Source organism: Podarcis melisellensis (assembly GCF_964234715.1).
Source record: "Podarcis melisellensis genome assembly, chromosome: 1".
In the NCBI taxonomy this organism is placed as follows: Eukaryota; Metazoa; Chordata; class Lepidosauria; order Squamata; family Lacertidae; genus Podarcis; species Podarcis melisellensis.
The window spans coordinates 27,449,979-27,475,593 of NC_138528.1; the positions used below are offsets into that span (position 1 = coordinate 27,449,979).

The following is a 25,615-nucleotide window of genomic DNA, read 5'->3' on the forward strand; positions in this document are numbered from 1 at the left end:
GGTCCATGGGGTCACGAAGAGTCGGACACGACTAAATGACTAAACAACAACAACAAGTGCTAAGTTACCTATTGGTATACTTGTTGCACTGGCAGAACATTGTTGCACAAGGAAAACCGTAAGTACTGAAGACTAAGTACTCTCAGCATCCCGAACCATTGACTGTGCTGGTTAGAGGGCACCATGTTGGCTGTGATTGCCTTCCTTGAACACGTTGAGATTCATGTTGATGGAAGACAGAAACCTCATACCAAAAGCATTAATAATTTTGCTAACTATGCCAAACAGAGGAAAAGAACTTAACACCAGAAAACATTTTGCATGCAGGGAGAGGCTCAGTTTGATCTGATAGGGCATGCACTCCAGTTCTTCTTGTCTCAGATTCCTTGGTTCTGGGGAACAGGGATCTTTCTTCCTGGGGCAGTTTGCCATCAGCCTAGATTGCTGGCACAGCTGCAACTATCAGTGCCATTCACTAGAGTCAGATACATTTTCTGTGCCTACACCTTTCTTATATGAAAATAGGAGGCTATCTCAGTCTTTCAGAGGAAATGGTTCTCCCTTTGAAGAAAAGCAATGCATTCTTTTTAATGTGTGAAATAGATCCCTATGAACAAATGCAATACCCTGTAACTTTATAATTGGAATGTATGGGGCACTCTGCTTTAAATCAGCTCCAAATTCAGTACAATACATTTCCATTGATGAATTTCAGTTTTACATAAAAGGTCAGTTAAAGCCTTACTCTTCTCCCCCCCCCACCTCCCCACCTCTTTTAATTCTCTTCCACATCAGCAGATGAAGTCAGTCCTGGGTGTTCCTTGTGTTTCCTTAAATACCAAGAAGAAGACAAAAGATATTTAAAATTGCACAGGCTTTTGTACTTGATGGTTGTGGGAGGGAAACATACCAAAACATGCCCTTTTCTAAGATGCATCAGCTTTTACACCTTCCTGGAAAATACAAAAGGGTATAATAATATTTATTAATTTTTTTAAAAAAAAACTCTAAGAAAGGGGGGCACCCTTCTAAACAATAGAAGACCTTGTTATGGTGTCACTTTCCACGTCATATGAAAATATTTTTCCAAAGTTTGAAAGCATTTGTAAAAGAAAAAAGCACCACAAGTATCTAGAGATTTCCCCCTCTCCTTTATATTTTTTTTAAAAAACAAAAACCCAACAAAGCAAAGTTCTTCCCTCCCCACTCCCTTCTCTTTCCTTAAAAGAGAGAGAGGGAAAAAAGAGTTTAGAAAATTTCACTTTTCTATTCACTGCAGTTCTGGCCAAAGTAAAGCCCTCTTTTTACATTGACGTCAAGATCTTTACTAAGATTAGGGTTTCATTTCTCTATTGCAGCAATTAGCCAGGGAATGTATAAAAGGCTTGAGGGAAGCCGGCTAGAACTCCAGAGGGAAAGCACTTTGTACCACAGGCAGATAGTGAGAGGGAGAGAGAAAGAAGAGTGTGGCAGGAGAGAGAGAGAGAGAGAGAGAGAGAGAGAGAGAGAGAGAGAGAGAGAGAGAGAGAGAGAGAGAAAGAGAGAGACGGAGGCAGCACAGAGAGAGTGAGAGAAGAGCAGAAAGTTTGTGTACAAAGATTTCTTCCCACCCACCCCTTTTCCACCAAACGAAAAAAAGTATTGTTTCACCTGAGAGCTTTGCTGATAAAAGGAATGAGAGAGCGAGAGTGCTAGAGCTGCTCAGCGCTTTTCAATACCTCAGAGTTAGAGGAAAGTTAGCAGTTTGCTCAGCTTCAGTTTTAGAACTGCAAGCAATTGGCAGCGCAGCTGTCTCTCTCCCTGTAGCGGACTGAAAAGGGGCTACTGGCTAAGGAGAAACAACAACACAAAGTTTGACTTAGGAGTTTCTGAAAAATTAAAAGCAGCTCAGGGTGGAAAAGATTTTCATACTGGCGTTCTGAGTTAATGTTTTTCTTCCTTCCTTCCTCTCATTAAGCCCGTGCTCTGCTGCACTGTGGCAACTCTGTGAGAAGAGACAGGGCACCATGAGTTTTTAAGGAGCACTTTGTTTTTTGTTTTAATTATTATTGTTAATGAGAGCACAGGGCATGACGAGGGAACTCAAGGGAAGCCTCTGAAGAGCAGCAGCAAGCAAGATGGGTCTCTTAAGTGTGGACCTGTTGATCACCCTTCAAATCCTGCCGGTTTTTTTCTCCAACTGCCTCTTCCTTGCACTCTATGACTCGGTGGTCCTCCTAAAGCACATGGTGCTTCTTCTGAGCCGCTCCAAGGCTGCACGTTGCGAGTGGCGAAGGATGCTCACGTCGGAGGGGCTGCGCTGCGTCTGGAACAGCTTTCTACTAGATGCCTACAAACAGGTGAGTTGGCGGACCCTGAGTGGAAGACAAAATTTTCTGGTGGGGACATTTGTCTCCGCTGCAGATAGAAAGGCAGCTTGGGATAAAGTTTACCGCAAGAGCGCAAGGAAGATTTGAGGCACATGGTCTGAGCCATTTATCACAGAAAGTAACAGAGTCAGGATTTGAACTCTGATTCGAATCCTGCCTCCTGGTTTGCAGCTTAACTTATTCAAATGTGTGGTTCCATGAAGACTTTTTCGGGTGGGAGCAAAGGACAGGGGTAAGTTTTAGGCAGGGAGATCCACTCCATTCAAACTATATGGGTTTCATTACAGTGTATGAACATGTATAATAGGAAGTGCATCTGCAATGCCCACTTCTGGACCAGCGTTGTATTAACTCTTTTAAGAGTTTTAACTGCTAATGATAACGTGTTGTTGGTTCATTTTTCACTGAAGCACAGAAAGAATCTTCCTAGTGTTAAATATATACATGCAATAAATGGTGAATTCCTACATGTCTCTCCTTTGGGCATAATAATAGAATCTGTGTGGGTGTAAATATGTGCAGGACTGTAGACTGAATAAGCAAGCATATAATCACTATATCCCACTTTCACAGCTATCAAAATTAGCCAGGCCACCAGCCTTATGCTTGGCACGTCCTGTTGATTTCCAGTGTCTAGGCAGATTTGAAACTAAATATATCATTCTGCATGCCAAAACCAGACAGGTTTCTATGTTTGCCATTTTGCAGATGGGAAAAGTGAGGTGGGAAAAGGTAATAATGTCAGTCACAGAGCTGCCATGCAAACTCCCATGTGAGAAGGACCCTCTGCATTCAGCAAAGGGATATGGCACAGTCTGCAGAACAGTTAGTGAGTAGGAGGCCTTCAGTAATAAATGGGTAGTAAACTTACTGGGTGATCCACAAAGAGCTTCTTCAGCAGGAACTCCCTGTGTTGACTTCAGCAACCTCTTGTTGGGGCATGTGACAACTGGGTCAATAGACTGAGCAACATAATAGAAATGAAAATCGTGCTGCTTTACTTACTCACCAGGTTTTCATTTAACAGCCTGGTGCTTCCCTAGTTATCATTTATAGGATTCCCCCAAGTTATGGTACTGGGAAATGTTGTGCTTTTATTGGTGTAAGTAGCAAAAGAGAAGCATTAAGCTAAGCTCTCAATGAAAACAGAATGAAAACTAATGAAAACAGAAGTCCCTCTCTTTACATTCTGGACATTAATAAACAAATAACATGCAAATATGCCCATCTTTCATAAGCTAAACTGAATTATCTACTGCATTGTATAACAAAGGAGCTTACACTATAAATCTTGGAAGTCCGTCCCTTTTTATTACAGTATGTAAGAATATGCTTGATTTCCATTCATGTCAAGGACAGTGACAGCATCTTCCCTAGGAAAGGGCACTATCTTGTGACAGCTACCAGGAAATTAAAGGGTTGTAGCTCAGTATTAGAGCATCTGCTTTGCATGGAAAAGGTCCTAAGTTCAGCTCCTGACATCTCTAGACAGGGGCTGGGAAAGAATCATTACCCAAAAGGCTGGAGAGTTGCTGCTAGTCAGTGTAGACAATATGGAGCTATGCGGACCAATGATCTAACTCAGTATAAGCCTGCTTCCTATGTTCCTAATTGGTTATTCAGGGTAATATTGCAATCTAGCCATTCTTATGGCGTGTGCATATTTCTGAGTGATGCTTTGCACCATGGAGAGCTCCCATGGTTAAATCAGGAGTAGTGTGGCGGGTTAGGCACCCAGCGACAATAATATTCACATTCAATATATCCCTCATGATTCTTGAATAGAGGAGTTCACGGGACACTCTGCAGATATCCCAGGCTCCTCCAGAAACACTTCTAATTGCATCTATAGAATATGCTTATAGTTGACCCAATGCTTTCAAAATACATTCCTGCTTAGAATTTAAGTGATACCTTGAAGTCTGAGCACCACAGACTAAAATTTTTGAAATTATTATTTATTAAACTGCATGCCACAAAACCTCTTTGGTGTAGTTTAAATTGTGACTATCTACTCTGGTGTGTGCTGGAGCAACACTTTGTCTGCCAGGTTGCAGCCCTGCAAAGGTGAAAACAGGTGTAAAGATTTGAAAGCGGACCAAAGTAACACAATGGCTTTAACACAGGGGTGGGAAACCTGCAGCTCCCATTATTTCTGACTGTTGCCCATGCTGGCTTGGGCTGGTGGAGTCCAACAACATCTGGAGGAAATATCCAGTGACGCTTATTATATCAACAGATGGTATGGTATGGCTCTTGGCTGAGTTTACCTTAAGGCAGTGGCAGAAAGGGGGCATACATTCTCCAGGGTCCTTTCCCCAGTCCGCCAAGTGTTCTTGCTGACACTGTGGGCAAAGGGTCTCAGTAGCCTCCAGGGGGAGGGCACTGGAACAGTGATGTACATACATAGTCCTATCCAGCCTTATCACTGGGGTTAATGCCTTGCCATGTTCACAGCAGTGGTCACAGAGGAAACAGACTCCAACCCAGAGTCTACTCCCTGACTGGCTAGGAAGAGCATAGGGAGCTGACTCCTACTGAGTCAGGCCAATATTAGTAGCAGGTTTTCAGGGTTTCAGACGGGACCTTTCTCACCCTACCTGGAGATGCAAAGGATTGAACTGTGGACTGCCTGCCTGCAAAGCAGATGCTGTGGCACAGAGCTATGGTCCTCCTCATTAGCTTCCCAAAATTTTCAGTCCCCCTGTGGAGCAGGGCTTCCTCAAATGAGCAGGTGCCCAGCTGCCAAGGCAATCCTTCAGAGATAATGATGGCAGTGAGAGAACAGGTGTTCCTCAGAGTCCTCTCTGTCCACCAGGTGTTCTTGCCGTTATACACTGTTAAGCACCTGTAAGTTAGTGCAGCCCTCCCCAACCTGATGCCTTCCAGATATTTTGGACTGCGACTCCTGTCAGTCTCAGCCAGCACCTCTTGTGAAGAGGATCTGCTCACCTGCAGTGGCCAAGAACTGTAAAACTCTCCCTGTAAAACACTCCAGAAACATACTTCTCATACATAACTGACTTTGATATGCAGGACAGCTTGCTGATGCTCTGTGCATTCCATCTTGAAAATGTAAATACTCCCAGATCAATAAAAAGTTAGGCCACTGCTTCTTTCCCCTGCTTTGTAGCCTTTCACAGCAAGAGCGTATCTAAAGCAGACCTGGAGAATATAACTCTCGTAAGAGTTCAGAGGCAGTGGTTGTGAATGGTCCTTTGAATGTTGAAGGTCATGCAAGATTCTGTAAGATTCTTTAGGGGAGAGCAGAATGCTAAGGTCTCCACCACAAAGAATGAGAGAGGAAGTGTGCAAGGTTATAACTCCCATAGAAAGAGAGAGTATAAAAAGAGCATATTCCAGAACAGTTGATTAAGTCAGCTGCTATCTCTTCCCTGTAGCCTTGAGCAATACGTGGAAAAGAGGCTTGGATCTCATTTCCATGAATAGTGTTTCCAGGTTCCACACACTGCACTGCTAAGATGTCTGAGCAACACCCCACTGCCCCACCATATAATGTAATGAAGAATGCAACAACAACAGCAACAACACATTTTGCAGAGGAGTTTGCGGAAGGCCAGAATGTGATGTAGGGTCACAGGGTGGCATGAGGAAAAGAAACTGTATGGAAGGCCATACAATAGGGTGTTGCAGGAGGAAAAAAAAGCCCTCCCCTCCTTTTGCTAAGCTTGCTTTCAATTAACATCACATTAACTAGTGCAACTTCCAGATGTGAGATGTAATTTGTGCATTTGTCTTTTCCCCCCTTTTGTAATGTACCACTGCTGGCGGCAGAAGCAGACACCTCAGTACAACTGTGTTGTTAGGAAGCTGGCTTTTAGGGCAATAACCATTAGCTACAATGCTAAATGTAAAGCTGGATGTTGAAAAGCATTATTTAATGGGCTTATTCGATATATGGGTAATTTGTTGCTAAAGCTGGCATGGGCAGATTCTGTTTCATTAGAGAGAGAGATTTTGATGATTCTCTAATGTTTGCTCATTTCCCCCCTCTTTTGTATATTTTTTACCCAGCTTTTAGTAGGTTTCTACATACTTGGTGAACTTTGCTTTCCGATTTGAACACCTGCCAGATTCAGCATGGATTTTCCCCCTTCTTTTTGCTGTACTGTTCCCTCCTTATCGTTTGAATTGCAGCCCCCAGGAGGCAAGCACACCCTGCGTTGCACAGAGAGGTTCTTTATAACAAGGTTAATTATCATAATGAGGGTTAATGGAGCCAGTGTTTAAGGCTGGGTATCTTTACATTTTAGAGGAAGAGTTCAAAGACAGGGCTTGTTTTTGAGAATACCTTGTGCTTTCAACTCAAAAAGGGTTCTGTAATGTTGCTGGATGCTGCTAGGATGAAAAAGGCATCTGTATTCCATCACATATTTAGAGAGTGATGTGACTGCTGGGAAAACAGGATGATGAAAACCCCTGATTGTATACGTGCAGGATATGCACAATATTCCTACGCTATATAGGTCATCCGGATGAGTGCCAATATAGACTTTGTGGCAGGCGATGCCACCATGTTGGATCTATACACAATAACGCATATGTTTATAAGTAATGCGGGCAACCCACCAGTCACAGGGGGGAAACAAAATCTTTCCCTGTAGAACAGGTCATGCTTCAGCACTGTGTGGAACCTGTTTTTGTGAAACCCAGAAAAAAGGAAGAAATAACCAACAGCGAAATAATTTTCAAGAGGCCTAAGCTCTGGAGGCTGGTACCCATTGAGACTGGTAGGGTGGTAGGCAGAGAGACCCAGAGAGGGACAAAGCCAACTAAGTCAAGTTTCAGAATCCTAGAATCAAAGAGTTGGAAGGGTCACCGTGGATCTTCTGGCTCAGCCCCTTGCAATGCAGGAATATGCACCCATACGGGGATCAAACCCGTAACCTTGCCGTGATCAGCTCCACGCTCTAACCAACCAAGCTGTTGTAGAGGTTCTTCTCCTTGCTGAGTTCTGTGCAGAGGTGGAAACTGACAGGCAATGACACCCCCTGAACTGATTGCAAGTGAGAAGTCCAGGTTGGCTAAGGGCAGCCTGAAATTGGTGGAACAGTACCAACCTCCACATTACATTACATCACAGCTCAAGAAGCAGCTCAAATATAAGCATCTGAAGTTTGTGGCACTAGATAGATAGATAGATAGGTAAATGCAAAGGGACCCCTGACCATTAGGTCCAGTTGCGGATGACTCTGGGGTTGCAGTGCTCATCTCACTTTACTGGCCGAGGGAGCCGGTGTACAGCTTCCAGGTCATGGGGCCAGCATGACTAAGCTGCTTCTGGGGAACCAGGGCAGCACAAGGAAATGCCATTTACCTTCCCGCCAGAGCGGTTCCTATTTATCTACTTGTACTTTGACGTGCTTTCGAACTGCTAGGTTGGCAGGAGCAGGGACTGAACAACGGGAGCTCACCCTGTTGCGGGGATTCGAACCGCTGACCTTCTGATCGGCAAGCCCTAGGCTCTGTGTTTTAGACCACAGTGCCACCCGCATCCCCACAGCACCACCCGTGTCCCAGATATATTAGACTCCAGTGGAAACCCAGAAACCCAGTCTCTCCAGGATGTTTACTCTGTTTTTAATCTCTGTTACTGTGCAAGGATCCCAGAGACACATGGAGGACACAGTGGGCTTTAGTTTCATTGCCATCTCCAGACCAATGCAGGGGAATGGGCTGCATGAAGTCCTACAGACAGCTCTCTTTGTTCCGGCTTGCCATGTTTTTTGGAAATGTTGATAAGAGTCTCCAAGACTGAAGTTAGGGTGGAACCATAAGAAAACAAGATCAAAGGCCAGCATCCTGTTTCCCACAGTGGCCAATCAGCCGCCTCTGTTAAGCCCACAAGCAAGACATGAGAATATCAGGTCTCTCCTGTTGCTGTTCCACTACAGCTGGTAATTCAGATTCATAGGAATTTAGGATGCTGCCTCATCCCAAGTCGGACCACAGGTTCATCTAGCTCAGTATTGTAGTATTGTCTAAAGCAGGAATGGGGAATTTCAGGCCTGGGGGCCAAATGAAGGCCTTGAGGCCTCTCTTTCTGGCCCTCAGGAGTCTCCCTAGGCCACAGTCCTAACCAACCCAGCCATGTTGCTTACTTGGATTGCTATGCTACAGAAAACTCAAGGGTTTATGTACAACTACCTCTCGATCTGCCATCCAACTCAGCAATAAACTATGGGTTTTCCTGGGGGGAAATGGCAGGGCAAACAAGGTGGGGATGAGCTCTGTGTCACTGCAACTTGTTTATTTAGCCCATGTGTATCCAGGTTAAGTGGCAGCTGCTGCACTTTTTCCATGTGTTTGCGCCCTCAAAGCAGAATGGACTTTGACAGCAGCATTCAACAAGACCTGGCTATGGACAGTGTTGTCATGGGCTAATTTTCTTGTGCAAAGCAGAGATGGGGAACTTGTGGACTTCTGGATGCTGCTGAACACCAACTCCCATCAGCCCCAGCCAGTGTGACCAATAGTCAGCAAGGATGGGAGCAGTAGTCCAATAACAACAGGTTAGCCATCCCTGATCGAAAGGTTTTGCTTAAGGTCTACCAGGAGTCAAGCCAGCCATTTTCTTCCATCCTAATCTATCCAAGCATTTCCTTTAGTCTTTCAACTGATATCTATCTGTCCAGCTATCTATCCATCTATCTATCTGTCTGTCTCAAGGTTCTGTTCTTTGCCTTTGATCTGGGAGAATTAATATCAGGACCCCAGTTTGTGCATAAGAACAACTCCTTGGTTGCACACTTGTTCCTAGAATAAAGCAGCTACAAACCTTCCCAGAATGTAATCCCAATATGACTTCTATTAATATGAGCAACAGTGTTGTGTAGCATCACGGCAGAGGCAATATATTTACAAAGGCAGACAAATCAGTGTGTGGAATAACGGATAGGCTTCTTTCTGACTTTTGTCTATTTGACACACCAGTGGGAGAGTAAACTATTTTGGCAGGCTTTTAGGGCAGTGGAACAAGGCCTCTTAGCCTAAGCCCATCTGCTTTCATCATCTTTGTTTACTTTGGCCTGGAGTTCAAGGAAGTGCTTTTCTTTGTATTTCATAGCAGTGAGAGTATCTTATGAAAGAAGCTCTCTATTAAAAAAACATTGTCCAATAGTTCTAGGTCTAAAATAGTCTCACTGGATGTTTATTAAGAGATAGTGAGTAGTTTTCTCCCAAGGTGACATTAAGAGTGCTCTGCTTATAGCTGCCTAGAAGGCAGATAATTGATCTCAGTAGATTATTCAGGCGCAAACATTTACAAACTATTTTTTTTTAAAAGCAAGACCACAAATTGTTTCCTATGTACTTAGGAAAGGATGAACTTCCTAACTCTAGGTTTAGGCCTGGGAATGTGTTCATTCCTGTGACTGCCCCCAGATCCACAGAAGTTGAAAGGAAAGGATAACATCATGCACTTGAGGGAACGAGTTCTTTTCCTCTTGAGGATATATGTACATGACCCAGGATCTTTCACAATATCTTGAGCTTCTTTGATATTGTTCCTGACAAATCTAGCATTGTTCCCCAAGATTGTTAGGGAAGTCCTTAGCAGTGACTGCTCTGATTCTTTCCTCATTGAAGCCTACGCATCAAGGCCTACTTCAGATGCAAGACGAAACGAGCAGTTGACACAAGTGCTCCCAAGCATCCTCTCTGGGTTAGTGGAACACAAGTGTTTCCTTGGTATTCTGGGGAGCTTTGGGCTATGGAGCAAGTTGGGACAAAGACTAGAGTGCAAGTGGTGCAAGCCTTGCTCCAAAGCTGATCCAACACGGATTTCGTGCCCGTGTGGCAATGCAGGCTGTGAGGAAGGTTTGCTTTTCAGTTAGCATTGTATCTTCTAGTAGCTGGCTGGCAGTGTTATTTTGGATGGGCCAAAGGTAACTTACTCCCACTGTGGTGGAGGGACCTATGGAGCATTTGAAGACCTGCTGTGACCAACTAGCCTCACATTTTGACCACGTGCAGCAGAGTGGGTTTGACTGTTTGGGTTCAGGAGGTAATCCTTCACCATGTTAGAGGATACTCCCTTGAAAGACAAAATGGAATGGATTGGAATAAGTATTTCCCAGTTGCAAATGTCTGCTTCTTGGGGAAAGTGGTGAAGTGAGCTGTGATGGCGCAACTGTAAGCATTCTTGAATGACTCGGATTATTTGGATTAGTTCCAAGCTGAGTTCAGACCTGGCCACGGGACCTAGTTGGCTTTGGTCACCTTGGCAGACAACCTTCACTGAGAGTGGGGCAAGGGGAGTGCAATCTTACTCCTGCTACTTGACGTCTCTGCAGATTTCAATACCATTGACCATGGTATCCTCCTGGACCAGCTTTGTGAAATGGGAATGGGGGGCACTATGCTACAGTGAATCCAGCACATATGGGACCGAGTCCAGAAAGCAGCAATGGGAGAGGGCTTTGGGGCACCTGGCAGTTCCACTGTGGACTGCTTCAGGATACTATTTTATTCCCAGTGCTATTTAATATCTACATGAAGCTTCAGTCATTAGTTTGGGGGCAAGGTGCCGTAAGTGCAGTGATGGCGCTCAGGATCATTTCACCATAAAGTCTGAATCAGGAGAGGACGTGCAGGACCTGGACTGGTGGCTGGATGTAGTGGTGAGATGAGGGCAAATAAGCTGAACTTGAATCCTGTCAAGATGGAGGCGCTGTGGGTTAGTGTCAGAGGAATTGCTCAGTTGCCTGGATGGGATTGCACTCTCTCTCAAAGGGACAAGTATACAAAGTGAGGTGCTTCTGGACACAGCTCTGTTACCGGAGGCTCAGATAGCCTCAGTGGCTAGAAGCATCTTTAACCAGCTGTGATTAGTGAGACAGCTAAGGCAATTCCTGGACCAGGAGAGCTTGACCACTGGTGACTTCCAAGATTGGATTACTGCAATGCACTCTAGGTAGGGCTTCTCTTGCACTCGATCGAGAAAGTGCAGCTACTGCAGAATGCTGCAACATGGTTGTGAGACCCTTTGATCAGAGACGCCTTTGATCAGAGATTTGCAGTGGTTGCCAATTTTTTACTATTGGTATATAATGCCCTTAATGGCTTGGAGCCAGTTTTCCTGCCTTACCTCATAGGTGTCCACTCAACCGCTTAAGTCTGCAGAACTGGCCCTATCACAGGTGCCACAAATTACTTGGTCCACACTTGTAAGAAATTTTTCTTTTCGTATTGCAGCACCTATACTTTCAGAACTCTGCCTATTGGCATCAGGCAGGCTCCTTCACTATTCTTTTCAACTCCTGCTTAAAACCTTTTTGTTTAGACAGGTTTCCAGAGACATACATGTTGACATGTTTTAATCTCCTTTTAGTTTTCTGCTTTGTTCAATTGTTTTTAAAATGTTTTAATTCTTGTTTTAACTAGTTTTTTATTCATATTTTTAATATTTCTTGTAAACCTCTTAGAGGTTTTGTTACAATCAGGTGGTTTCTTTGTGTGTATGTGTTGTTGTTGTTTTTTAAAAAAACTCTGCTAAGAAGCCAGCAGATATATCCAGGCCCATTGTTCTCCTTTAAGAAATATTTTGCTCATTCAGGTGAAACAGGAAAAATATTAGGAAAATAGATGATTCAGGACTCTGATAGTGGGGTGATGAGGAAAGATGATAGTTGGCAACTAGTAAGCAGGTGGCACTTGTATACCCTCCAACATTTATCCGATAGAAATAGGGACATCCCATTCCATAATGATAATATTACTATTTATACCCCATACATATTACTGGGTTGCCACAGCCACTTAGCATAGCTTACAACATATATAAAAACATAATAAAGCATTAAGCATTTTTTAAAAAAACTTCCCTATACAGGAATGCCTTCAGATGGCTCAGGGGTTGCATAATTCCATAACTTCCAACATTTCTCCAATAAAAATAGGGACATCCTACCATACCCTCCAATATTTCTCCAACGAAAATAGGGACGTCCTAAGGCAAAGTGGGACATTCTGGGGTCAAATCAGAAACTGAGACGGCTTCTCTAAATCAGGGATGTCTCTGGAAAATAGGGATACTTGGAGGGTCTGCACTTGGGTGAGTGGGGGAAGATTTTCCCTGGCTACTTACGGTTGCTATTTTTTAATGGGTATGATTTTACACATATGCATCTTGCATGGCCTCTGAGCAACTTACCATAACTTTGGATTCTGTAGAGGAAAAAACAATAGTAGCTTTGGAACTGTCCTCTTTCCAGTGGCTGATGATAGTTTGGATGAATCACACTATAAAATGACAGGTTCCTAAGGGCTTGGATGCCTGTGAATGGAACAAAATCAAAGAGAAGGTCTTCAAAAGTATTTGAGAGCTCAAGGGGATTCTCTCCATAGCCCTAATACATCATGTCTATGTTTGAACAGCCAGCACCACAGCCTGCTAATTATCCAACAATGTCTATCTTCTGTAAGGACTTAGCTTAGCTCAGAACTCAGAAGTCTCCAATGCTGTGCTTTAAAAACATTAGTGTACAGATTCTGAAAAGCCTTATTATATTATCCCCTGAAAATAAGTGCGAAAAAGTGTCTAAATGTTCTGATGCTTTGTCCATGGGGCGTTAAATGAACAATGTTACTACAGTGGTAAGTTCTATTTCTGGTTAGCGGCTTATGAAAGGGCCTCTTTTTCCCCTACCTCTTCCACCTCATTTTTCAATCTGCATGCAAGAGCAACATTAATCATGCCCTTGCTACTCGGTGCAGCTTTAAAGTGAGATCCCTTGAGTCTGGGCAGTTAGCTAAAAATGCAGATTGAACCTTATGCACAAACAGACGTTCATCTTGTCCAGTATTTTCTTTCTGCAGAAGTAGCCAGCCTGCTACTTCTGGTCTGCGGGTGCTCAGAAGCAGGACATCGTGGTCATATAGGCAAGGTTGTGCTCGTATTGTCTGACAACCCATAAAATACTTTGTGGGAAAGGCCATGGCTCAATACAATGCTATGTATGCAGAAGGCCTGAGGTTCAATCCCCAGCAACTCCAGGGAGGGCTGGGGAAAAATGCTAAACCCTACACTGCCAGTCCATGTTGAGAGTGTTGAGTTAGATGGGCCAATGGCCTGACTTCATAGAAGGCAGTTTTCAGTGTTCCTATAGTGCTGCTAAATGTGGAGGCTTCATTTTAGCTTATACAACCCCTACAGCTATTGACATAATGCAATGGGCCTGGATAGCTCAGTTGGTTAAAGCATGGTACTGATAATGCCGAGGTTGCAGGTTTGATCCCCGTATGCCTATTCCAGCATTGCAGGGGGTTGGACTAGACAATTCTCAGAGTCCCTTCCAACACTGCAATTCTGTGACATCAATGAATTTGTTGCTGTTTAGTCGTGTCTGACTCTTCGTGACCCCATGGACCAGAGCACGGCAGGCACTCCTGTCTTCCACTGCCTCCCGCAGTTTGGTCAAACTCATGCTGGTAGCTTCGAGAACACTGTCCAACCATCTCGTCCTCTGTCATCCCCTTCTCCTTGTGCCCTCCATCTTTCCCAACATCAGGGTCTTTTCCAGGGAGTCTTCTCTTCTCATGAGGTGGCCAAAGTATTGGAGCCTCATGATCTGTCCTTCCAGTGAGCACTCAGGGCTGATTTCCTTCAGAATGGATAGGTTTGATCTTCTTGCAGTCCATGGGACTCTCAAGAATCTCCTCCAGCACCATAATTCAAAAGCATCAATTCTTTGGCGATCAGCCTTCTTGATGGTCCAGCTCTCACTTCCATACATCACTACTAGGAAAACCATAGCTTTAACTATATGGAATGAATATAATATAGTGCAACTGACTTTCGGGGTTGGTGTGTTGTGCGACAAGTACACAGAGTGCAATGAGATTGAGTGTTGGGGGGGGGAGGCTCGGTTATTTTCATTGTACACAGGTTGCATATTGACAATAAAGGTATTATTAAAATATGTCTACTCTTTCTAGAAGCCATGTGAAGCATTGTCTCACGTTGCAGCAATGAATTGCATAACAGTGTATTACATGCCCTTTTATGCAACTTGAGCCAACAGTCCGTCAATTTCGTTGGACAATCCTATGTGTGAGAGGGAGGGAGGGGAGAATCATTTCACTTGCTACTTTTGAGGTCAGAAGATTAAATGCCTTGAGATAGATCAACTTCCAAGCTTCCCTGTGGAAGAGAAGTAGATGAAGCAGAGAACCATAGCCCAGTTTCCGCATCATCCACCAGTGAGGCACACAGAGTGGCTGGCTGGTGTAGCTGACAGAAGTCCGTGATTGTAGGAACTCTGGAGCCTGAGCTATTGCGTGTGAGTAAAATTCTCTGGGTCGGTTCCTCAGAACGGCTCCCTTGCCTGCCTTTGTCTGTAATTTCAAAAGAGGTTTGGCAGAGCAATAATTTTTATTTCCCCCCATTTTTATTTTATTTTGGATGACATTTCATTGTGGTGTGGTGTGGGTATCTTTCCAAGAGCTAATTCCGCGCACCCCCCTCTCAATAACGAATAACAACAACAAAGAAACAAAGGAGCCCCACGAAGCGGGTGATCAGTGAGGATGTCAATCCCATTCCTGAGCCTGCTGGAATAAAGAGGCCCTTTGGGAATGTAAGAGCTTCATCAGGACCAATTAGCAGGACATGCTGCTGGTTGTGTCTGAGCATTAACTACTGGGCAGGGTTTGGGGGGGGGATTCGGAGTGGCTTAACGCTAGCACGGAACAAGGCACCGACCTAATTACTCCTCTGCTAGAGCAGAGGAGGCCTTGTGAATGTCTGCTTGGCAAGACTTTCTCATTAAGGACCAAAATCTCCAAACAGACGCAAGGACTCCTAGTAGGGGGGAAAACATTAACATGATAGGTAACCTGTGGCCGAGAGAGTTCCTTTGTTGCTGTGGGAAATGCAGTGATGCTAGCCACACCAGAGGGTTGCTTGGGTACTTTCCAGATATGTGATGACGTGAAACCAGCTATTATTTTGCTTCCAAAGTCAACCTTCATCCCTTTCGTTTGTAAGTTACTGGGGCTGGGAGGGAGGCACAGAGGGCACCCTTCCTTTGTTGGGACATAATTAAACCAATGCCCTTGGCAGCAAAGCGGTTTTGGTGCTTGAAAGACCAAATGATAACAACGCCCTACAGAACTAGGTCCTTCTACCTCCCCCTCCCCGCCCTCCCCTTCCTCCCAGGTTTCAAGGATCTATTCATTTTAAGAATAGCATGAAGAGTGGAGGATTCAAAATTAAGACACTATTGCTTTCCTTTTTACTCTTTGGATAAAGCAAACATCACCTCCCCCAGCTCCTGTTCACATTGCAGCTGCAGGAGAAGCTTGGTTTTTTTCCTGCATTGGAGCAACCGACAAAAAGCGCATCATGTATGGGGCAGCAAATGTACACGTATTATGGGCTGCAATTGCTTGATGTTAGTGGGACTTGCTTCTGAACAAACATGCGTAAGATTGGGCTTTTATTCTGTTCTAGCCATTCATTGAATCCATCCATCCATCCTCTTTTATATCTATATATGTTTATTCCAGTGATTTGATGGGATGTATGTACCGGTATATCTTCACACTTCAGAAATTCTCTTTGAAATTCCATATTTTACTTTGTCACAATTGGTTGACTAAATTGCAAGGCTTTGCTTCATGAATCTTGAGGAACGTGTACAGTAATCATGCCATCAAAGGGGGTTTTTATTTCAGGCTTTGTATGCAAACATTTATTGCCTTACAGCACAATCCTAGCCAAGCTTCCCAGAGGCTTCTGGTTGGCCACTGTAAAAATATGAGGTTGAAATTAGATGGGCCTTTCATCCAGCAAACCCAAACTTATGTTCTTATATCTACTCAGAAGTAACTCCTACTAAATTCAGTGGCACTTGCTCCCTTAGGAATGCCGCTTTAGTCATAACAGCTATGTCTGGGTCTTGAAATAAATCTCATGTAACAAATTAAAAGATTCCCATTGTTACTTAAACCCTTTAGATTACTGTATGTATTCCATGTGCTCGTAGGATTGCAGTGCAATTTAAAGTTATGGGATCCATTTCGGACTACTTAGTGTTTGTTTTAAAACAGTTTTCTAGCCCCGTATGAACCAACCTGGACCATGTGATCAACATCTAGCCCTTCTTCATGTGCCTCCTCCATGAGAGGCTGGGGGGGGGTAGCAACATGAGAATGGGCCTTTTCTTTGGTGGCTCCCCACTTGTGAAATGCTCTCCCCAGGGAGGTTCGCATGGCGCCTTCATTACATATCTTTAGGCGCCAGGCCTTTGGCTAATTCAACAACCTTTGGCCTTTTAAACTGGGGGCGGGGTTTGTTTGTTACTGTTATGTATTTTTGTGTTTTATATATAATAATAATAATAATAATAATAATAATAATAATAATAATAATAATAATAGAAGCTCAGAAACCATTGTGGGTGCAAAGTTTGGCTTCTAGTAGCTACAAATAGGCATTAATTACGGAACATTGTTCTTTGCTCCTCTCCTATAGCTATTGTCAAAGGCAGTCTTCCCTAACTTTGGAAGCTGGAACATATTGTTGGACTACAGCCGCTATTAGCTCTCACCATTGGCCTTCCTTGCATTCTCTTTTCTTCCATTTCCCCAAAGTCTGTTGAAAGTTACCATATATTCGAAGATGTGGAGTCATTGAACATAAGCAAATATTTGTACAGTTCTTTCATTACTATCTATCATCTATCTATCTATCTATCTATCTATCTATCTATCTATCATATCTATCTATCATCTATCTATCTATCTATCTATCTATCTATCTATCTATCTATCTATCTTATCTATCTATCTATCTATCTATCTATCTATCTATCTATCTATCTATCTATCTATCTATCTATCTATCTATCTATCTATCTATCTATCTATCTATCATCTATCATCTATCTATCTATCATCTATCTATCATCTATCTATCATCTATCTATCTATCATCTATCTATCAATCTATCATCTATCTATCTATCTATCTATCTATCTATCTATCTATCTATCTATCTATCATCTATCTATCTATCATCATCTATCTATCTATCTACACAATGTGTAGATTGTAGGCGTGTTATTGCCTGGTAGTTTTTCTGCCATAGAACTGTTAAATTATCACTACAGCAATAGAGCAAGTATATATACAATAATTCAAAACCAAAAGAGGGGGGGAAATAACAGGAGAGTTATTATATCAGGAGGACCATTCCACGCAATATAGGAATTGGGCCTTTAGTGTTGTGGAGCTGAACCTTTGGAATTGCCTCTCATCAAATATTAGTCAAGGGCTGTATCTGTTGTTGTTTCCTCCTCCTCCTCCTCCTCCTCCTCCTCCTCCTCCTCCTCCTCCTCCTCCTCCTCCTCCTCCTCCTCCTCCTCCTCCTCCTCTTCTTCTTCTTCTTCTTCTTCTTCTTCTTCTTCTTCTTCTTCTTCTTCTTCTTCTTCTTCTTCTTCATTTCTTATAAACCACCCATCTGACTGGGTTCCCCCAGCCACTCTGGGCAGCTTCCAACAAAAACACAGCATCAAACATTAAAAGCTTCTAGAAGCAGGGCTGCCTTCAGATGTCTACGAAAATTATTGCTTGTTGTTAGTTGCTCTGGATTCCTTGGGGAGGGCGGGAGATAAAATTCATCACCATCAATCATTTGGTGAAAGCAAACAGGGTTTCAAGTAGCGTTTTATGTGACAAACATAATCTTATTTGAGCAGTTGGCTGCTATTGGTTGAGCAACAGTGAACACAAAAAGCAAATGGCAGCAAACAATAGTAACTTACTACCTCTTTCTTTGTTTTTAATACCAGGTGAAACTGGGTGGAGAAGCACCTAACTCCAACGTGATTCACATACCCAATGGTACCAGTGACAGCAGCAGCAGCAGATGGAAAAGCTCTGGTGGGAAGTACGGCACTGAGTGCCACCTATTAGACTTTGCCAAATCGGAGCGCCCGCTGGTGGTCAACTTCGGCTCAGCCACCTGACCCCCCTTCACAAACCAGCTGTCGGCCTTTGGCAAGCTGGTGGAAGAGTTCTCCAGTGTGGCTGACTTCCTGTTGGTCTACATTGATGAGGCTCACCCATCAGACGGCTGGGCTGCTCCTGGTATCTCCTCCTCATTTGACGTCAAGAAACATAGGAACCAAGAAGACAGGTGTGCAGCTGCTCACGAGCTTTTGAAGCGTTTCTCCTTGCCGCCTCAGTGTCAGATAGTGGCAGACTGCATGGACAACAATGCAAACGTGGCCTACGGGGTCTCCTTTGAGCGTGTGTGTATTGTACAAAGACAAAAAATTGCCTACCTAGGGGGCAAGGGCCCCTTTTTCTACAACCTCCAAGAAGTTCGACTTTGGTTGGAGCAGAACTTCAGGAAAAGATGAAGTGTCCATACTTACTAGAGGAAAATACATTGCACATAGTGCCCCTTTAAAGCAATGCAAAAGGGAAAGAAATTGCACCCTGGTTTTTTTTTTTTTTTGGATAGGTTTTTTTTTTTTTGGCCTGTTACTGAACAGCAGGCCAAATCATATGGCCAGATCAACACAACAGACCATGAAAGCAAAACGAAACCCGAATTCCCCATCATCTTCCCAAAAGGGAGCTGAGAGAAGCGTTCTATTTGGGACAGAAAGACTGGTGAGATGAGATTCCTGTGCCGTGAGCAGGTGATCTTTGTGTTGAGGTGTTTGGCACCAAAAGCATCGCTTCTAGAACAGTTCGTTGAAAAGGCTATACCATCATTTGAAGGGGTATCTCTTTGCCCTCCTGTGTTTGTCCTGCTGAATTCAAATGTAGCAAAATTAGAAATTTGAGGCTTGCAAGTGCCATGAAATAGAACTATTCCTTTTTGATAGAGAGGGTACGGCTTTATAGATACTGCGAGTTCCAGCATCTGCTACAAACCGGCTAGTCAGTTGACCTCTTTTTTTGCTGAAAGTATTGGTGTTCACAACTAGAAATCTCTCTTTGCAGTATTGTACAGCTGCAATTCAGAAAGCTTTTAATCTAAACAGATGATTTGATGCTAGCTGGTTTCCATGCTTTTGAAACAAAGAGATTCAGCTTATACATTCATGCATAAGCCCTGCACTGTGGTCTTTAAATCTTAAGGAGACTTAAAGATTTCACAGCACCACCCAGCATGAAAAACATATATGTCTATTTTAAGATCATAGGCTATATCTCAAAATCTAACTTCGTGATAATGTTGTGGCAGAGCACTTTGCGCCGGTTCACTTCAGACAACCCAGTTCCACTGGATTCCCACCACTTAGAGGCAGCAACGGGATGGGGGGACGACATGTTAGTATGGATTCACCCCTGGGTTATTTTGCCTTGCCAAAGCCAACTTACATAATGAAAATGTACATTGTGTAAGATAAGGTGATAGTCCTACCATGCCTGAGCTTGAATGCATCCAAGATAGCTGACTCATGTCATCTTGTGTGAGAAAAATCTGCTAAGATAACTCACTTGGGTCTCAGATCATCAAAGACAAAGTGTTCTTACCATGTCAGCATAGATCTTGTATTCTCATCAGATGAAGAATTTAGGGAACAGTCGCATGGCAGCATTTTTTTAATATGCAGTTCCACTTGACCACACCCAGTTGGGAGATCAGAAAATGTTGCCCTCTGGGATCCCACCGATGAAAATTCTGCAGCCTCTGCTGAGTCCGCACCAGACGATTCAGCTGTGTAGACCAGCACAGGCAAAAGAACGCTATCAGGGACAGCATGTGCTGATACTGTGTGTCTGATCTCATCATAAGGAGTCACATAAATGTGCCCTTAGGATTGCTATGTGCTTAACATTATGCCTGCACTCAGATAATCTCTGAACAGGGAGAAGCTCATGTGCTCTGTGCTGTCAGATTACCTCCATGTAGGAAAAATATTGTGTCGTAATCTTTAGAAAGAGAGTGAGGGAAGAAAAGTAAGGCAGGAGTAAGGCAAGAAAGAAAACACAGGCCAGGAACTTTGTTGTGGGAGAGCCATTACGACATTTCAGACATTGGGACCATTTGTGAATTCCTGCACCTGGGCTTTCTTGGGTGTACGTGTGTTCACAACCTCTTAAGGCCACATCCTAGAAGCAACCTTGGTTTAACACTAGCTTTGGATGCATGGAACTGAAACAATTTATTAATCAGTGTACTTGTTTGCTTTTCTGAAGAGAAACAGCAGCCACGGGTGCAGCTGCAACAACAACAGTACAGTTAGGATTAGAAGTTACTGTGTGTTTAGTAGGTGCTCTTTTAAAAAATAATTTATTGCATTTAGAAGCCATGATGCAGATGGTGTATTTTTGTGTGCGGGTGAAAAGGAAAGGGGATAGGGAGGGAGATACACACCACTTTACCTCATTGGTATTGAAACTTTGTCCATTAGTTAAATGTGGTTGCGTCGATATTGCCCTCCCTTCTGTTCTAGAAGTTTGCAATTAGTTTTTAATCAGATTAGTTCGGTGAAGTTAGTTCAGCATGAAAGAGGTTTCGCCCTCAGGGCTGATGAATTGCAGAGCTGCAGAGGGCCAGCTGCCTTTGCCCAGCTTCATTTTCTAAGGAGCTTCCTTGGAAAATTCATGTCAGCCGCATAGGTACTACTTTCCTTCCCCTTCCCCTCCACCACCATTTCAAGCATGATGAAGAATAGAAATACAATAGTTGGTATGAGCTTTTCAGGAGTGGTTTTGAAAGTGACACTGAGCACAAGCTACCTTAGAAAACACACACACTAAAAAAACAGGGGAAGTAAAGCAATTTACATCAGTGGTGGAAACCATTCATCAATACCCAGAAGTGTTCCTTCCCCACCTCTTCATTTATGTTGCCTCCTTATTTGTAGATTCAGCCTATCTTTATGTTTTGATGTTGGCCAGTCCAGCTCATGCACATGGCATTTTTAGAACGTGCTTCTCTCCACTGCAGGTATGCAAACTTGACAGTGTGGTATGAATGCTATTTCCCGCTCCCCTCCCCATGTCCTCTTTCATTCCTTTCCTCCCTTATACAGACGCACAGCACTTGGCCACACAAATACCGAGAGAGGGTTTTGGAGAAACTGACAGGATGAACGAAGTGTGGAAAACTGGCAGTTGGAAGACGTAGGGAAGGGGTGTGCTCTTGGGGTCGAGGGTATTGCACAGGTGTAAGGGCTTGAGGAGGGAAGTAAAGAGGGACAGTGTTAGGGAAGTTGGGCTTCTTTAGCTCGGGGTGAAGAAGATACTACTGCAAAGAAGGGGGAGGGAGATAGACACAGGAACAATGGTCAATATGGAAGGAATGCAGGTCTTCCCCAGCCTATTGGCAGGTACATGAGACAGTGGGATTGTCCACACTTCTGCATGTCTCATGCTCAAAATGGTGGTGTTCTGCTCAACGTATTCCTTTCCCCCCGAGGAAAATCAGTCTTTCGTGCTAAATCGATGCAAACATCAATCCAGAGAAAACCCAATTTGCCATTTGCTCTGATTGAGCACTAAAGAGCAGTTTTCCCCAGGGGAAAGCAGCGGTACAAGAGGAAGTATGGATGACCCCCCATTTCTTAGCTGATTCTTCTTAAAAACAACAACAACAACGAAGAACTAAATATTAGTACAAAGCCTGACTTTACCCTTGTGAAGAATAGAAGCAATTATCAGATTAACTGTGTGTTCTCAACTTTATTTAATCAGAAGTAAGTCCTACTGATTTCAATTGACTTACTGTCCAGTGACTGCATGTGGGATTGCCACCTAATTCATTTTATTCAGTATCCTGTTTCAAATAGTTGTCAGGTTTTATTATAGAGGCAAATTCAAAAATCCAATTTATGGCTTTTTCCAGAACAATTTAGCAGTGACTGTTAACGCTTATCTTTTAAAACCGCAATGGAGACACAGTTAAGCACTTTAAGCACTGTGTTAAAGAGGTGCTGTGCTAAACAGGTTTGCCTGGAAGTGAAAACCAATAGGTTCGAAGGGCCTGAATCGCCCAAGCCTGCATATGGTAATGCCAAAGTAACATCAAATGTGTTCAATGGGCCTCACAAGTCAATGTGCATAGGCTTGAAGCTGCATCTCTGGATATAATCAATGACTTATCAATTCAAGAAGTTCATTTAGTGGGCTATACAATTCCAAATCATTTATTTGATCACCTTCAAATTTGCTGTCCTGTCATTTCACAGAATGTTCCTTTCTCTCCCAGTATTAAGGAAAATGAGGCATTTGGTTCCATTATTGTTTCCTTGCGCAACCACAACCTTTTTGCTTTATTTTATTTTTTAAGTCCCTCTATGTTTTTGATCATTTTTATCCTTTTTTTTTTTGGCAAATGCTCTGTTTTCATGTTGGTGAACATGTCACTATTCTGGATGGTGACAGAAGTTGGTTTGCATGTTTATGCTCTTTATATTCATTCTTCAGGCTTTTTTTTTTTTTTAAAAAAAAAAAACACATTTTAAAAAAATTGTCAAAAATTCTAATTCCTTTTCATTTATATGCCTTGGATAGAAAGACCAACCAAAGTGTTTTCTTGACAGTTGGAACATACCTTAAACTCAGAATAGGGATTGTACATTTACATATCTAAAGTCACTGCTATTTTGCATGGCTATTTTCTTCCTTTTGGTTTTCCATTATTCTGAGATTTCTTCTTATGTGTGAAATGCTTGTTATTCATAGATGTCTGTTCCTCACACAGTGTGAGGATTAGGAAACGGACATATGTCAAAGGAAAATCCACCAGCTTTCTTTCCAAACAACACAGATTTCTGACTCTGTTCATAAACTTAACTATGCCCATCAGCTCAACACAATAATCATGACAGTGTTACCTTCTTAAAAAAACTCCACCAGAAAACAGCAGACCAAAAACCCAGAGGAAAATACATTTTTTTCCAAAAAAACAACAAGGAGAAGACTTTTGTGACTTCAGTCTTGTTAGGGATATGATTTTGCTATTGTTCTTAAAAGAAAAAAAAATAGATTTAAGGTTTTAGATTTTGTGAGCAGCCTCTCACCATTAATGATAAAAATATTGTAGATGTTAGGCCACCCACTGAAAATACCAGCACCTACTCTTCAATCAGCAAGACTTAAAAACATAAAATTAGACTATTAGGCTTTAGGTATAATAATGAAAATGTTTCTAAAAGGATATGTTCTGTTATTAATTGCCCAAATACAATACAATACTGGCTTTTGTTGGAAGCAGGATACTGGTATATAGATGGATTTGTCACTTTTCAATTCATGATGCTCCCAAGTTATAAGAATCCACCAAAAGGTCTATGTGCCACTCTGTACCACCAGTAGGATGTAATTCCTGCGTATGTATTATAAATCATATTTGTCTCTGATAGTAGTTTGCACAGCCATGTTCCAGATGGGGAATTAGGCGGAAGCAGTGAGTTGACATATTAAGAAATAAGATAACAGATGGAACCTTACCACAGAATACACTGAGCTGGATCAACGTAAACAAGCCAGTGTGGTTAACTAGTCCTAAAATTTGCAAAAGGAAGAACATAGTGTTAGATCTAACTTGCAGCATGGGAAGCCAATCCCTTTATGCCTCACATCTTGAGTTTATGTGTGGACTTGTGAAGAAAAGGGGCCTCACACAACCATCACATAAGAAAAGCAGTCTCGTGCTTCTCTTTTACAGATGCAAATCACATTGTCAGTGAATCAAACGCAGTGCTGTTTTTCAGTATACATTCTAGGGTGATTGAGAAAGCTTAAGGTGAGCTCACTTAAATGAAGGGGACTAAGGCTGAGTATTCGGTTGAGATCATAATTGGTATTCTTTGTGTGGCCTTTCGTGTTGCTGGATGTTGGATTTAGATCTTTACAACCTGCATTCAATAATATAACCAAAGCAATAAAAGATGTATCAGGCAGGGAATACTGGCCAGTTATATTCAACTCCACACCATGTCAGTTCAGGACTCATATTGACCAAACTTTGGCTGGACCTAAGACTTGGTTTGCAAGGATGGGAGAAGAGGGTGAAGCAGAGATGTTGGTGTCTCCATGAAGATCACTGACAAAAGAGTGTCTCACTCAGTTGGTGTTCGGATGCTTTTGCACTTGCATTTCTCTTTGCCTCTCCGTTTCTGCCTTCAGAAGTAGGGATGTATTTGATATCCATTTAATATGAGTCCTGAGTCAACATAGTGAGGAAATCACTTGTTTGTGTGTATGCATGTATCCTTGTTTAGATGTCACAAATACACTCTGTAGAAGAATCAGCAAAAACATGTTACAATATTGGTGCTGCGTGGACCATGTACTTTATAGAACTGTGTTTTCCACCTTGTATTTTAATAAAAGTGAAAGAAGAAGAAGAAAAAGACTCCTTTTTTCTGTCATGGGTACATGACACAGGTTCTAGTAGAACTTCAGGACCCTAAAGTGGTGAAAGGCCATTTTAAACTGCCTTTGGAGAGGCTTGATCACCAGTGATTTAGGAGAACTATGAAAGTAATACATTCAATCTGTGAATGAAAGAGTAAGCAAAATAATTGGATGAGGCACAGTCGACCCAAAGTTAAACATCAGGATTCGGGGGGGGCGGGACTTAGGAGTTCTGGTCTTCTTCAAGACAAAATGGAATGAATTAAATGGAGGAAGAGTGTCCTTGCCATTATATTGAAGTGGCAATGACTTCTAGCTTCTACTGTCGCCATCATGTCTGGCTGTCCAGATGCTTGGGTGAGAAGATGCATCACCCACTAGCAACTAAAACATCTGGCCCTGGTTGCGAAATAGCATGAATCTGGGGTCACCATAGGTCTTTTGAGCAGGAACTGGAATGTGCAAAGCAGCCAGAGCATTTAAGCCCCGGGGAGTTGACATTTTACGCTATTAAACTCTTGAGCAGGATTGGGGAACCTGCGACCCTCCAGATGTTGGGCTTCAGTCCCCATCACCCCTGACTGTTGGCCATGCTGATTGTGGCTGAAGGAGTTCAGCAACATCTGGAGTTACCCATCTCTGCCTCAGAGCCCTTAAGGGAGTCACCACAACTGCCTTTAAATGAAATCTTACGTTTAACTTTATATTCATGTTTGCTTATTGTCAGCCAGTTTTCTGGGAAGTCGGTTACCAGGTACAAAGCTGGGCTATAAATGCTTAAAATAGATAAATATAGCCTATTGCAACATTGTACAAACAAAATGACTTTTGAACCTGATTCCACAAGAGTGGAATATTTGAGAGCTGTTGTATTCAGGTCCTGCTTGTGGGTTCC

The 25,615-nt window shown here is 42.9% G+C and overlaps 1 protein-coding gene across 1 annotated transcript; it reads left to right on the forward strand.

The window, feature by feature from the left end:
- The first annotated feature begins 65 nt into the window (after nucleotides 1-65).
- Nucleotides 66-24,716, forward strand: DIO2 (iodothyronine deiodinase 2). The gene is made up of 2 exons (XM_081903430.1): nucleotides 66-2,339; nucleotides 18,186-24,716. Exons 1-2 carry the CDS (start codon nucleotides 2,118-2,120, stop codon nucleotides 18,756-18,758), a joined length of 795 nt encoding a protein of 264 aa, XP_081759556.1. The 5' UTR covers nucleotides 66-2,117; the 3' UTR covers nucleotides 18,759-24,716.
- Nucleotides 24,717-25,615: the final 899 nt, after the last annotated feature.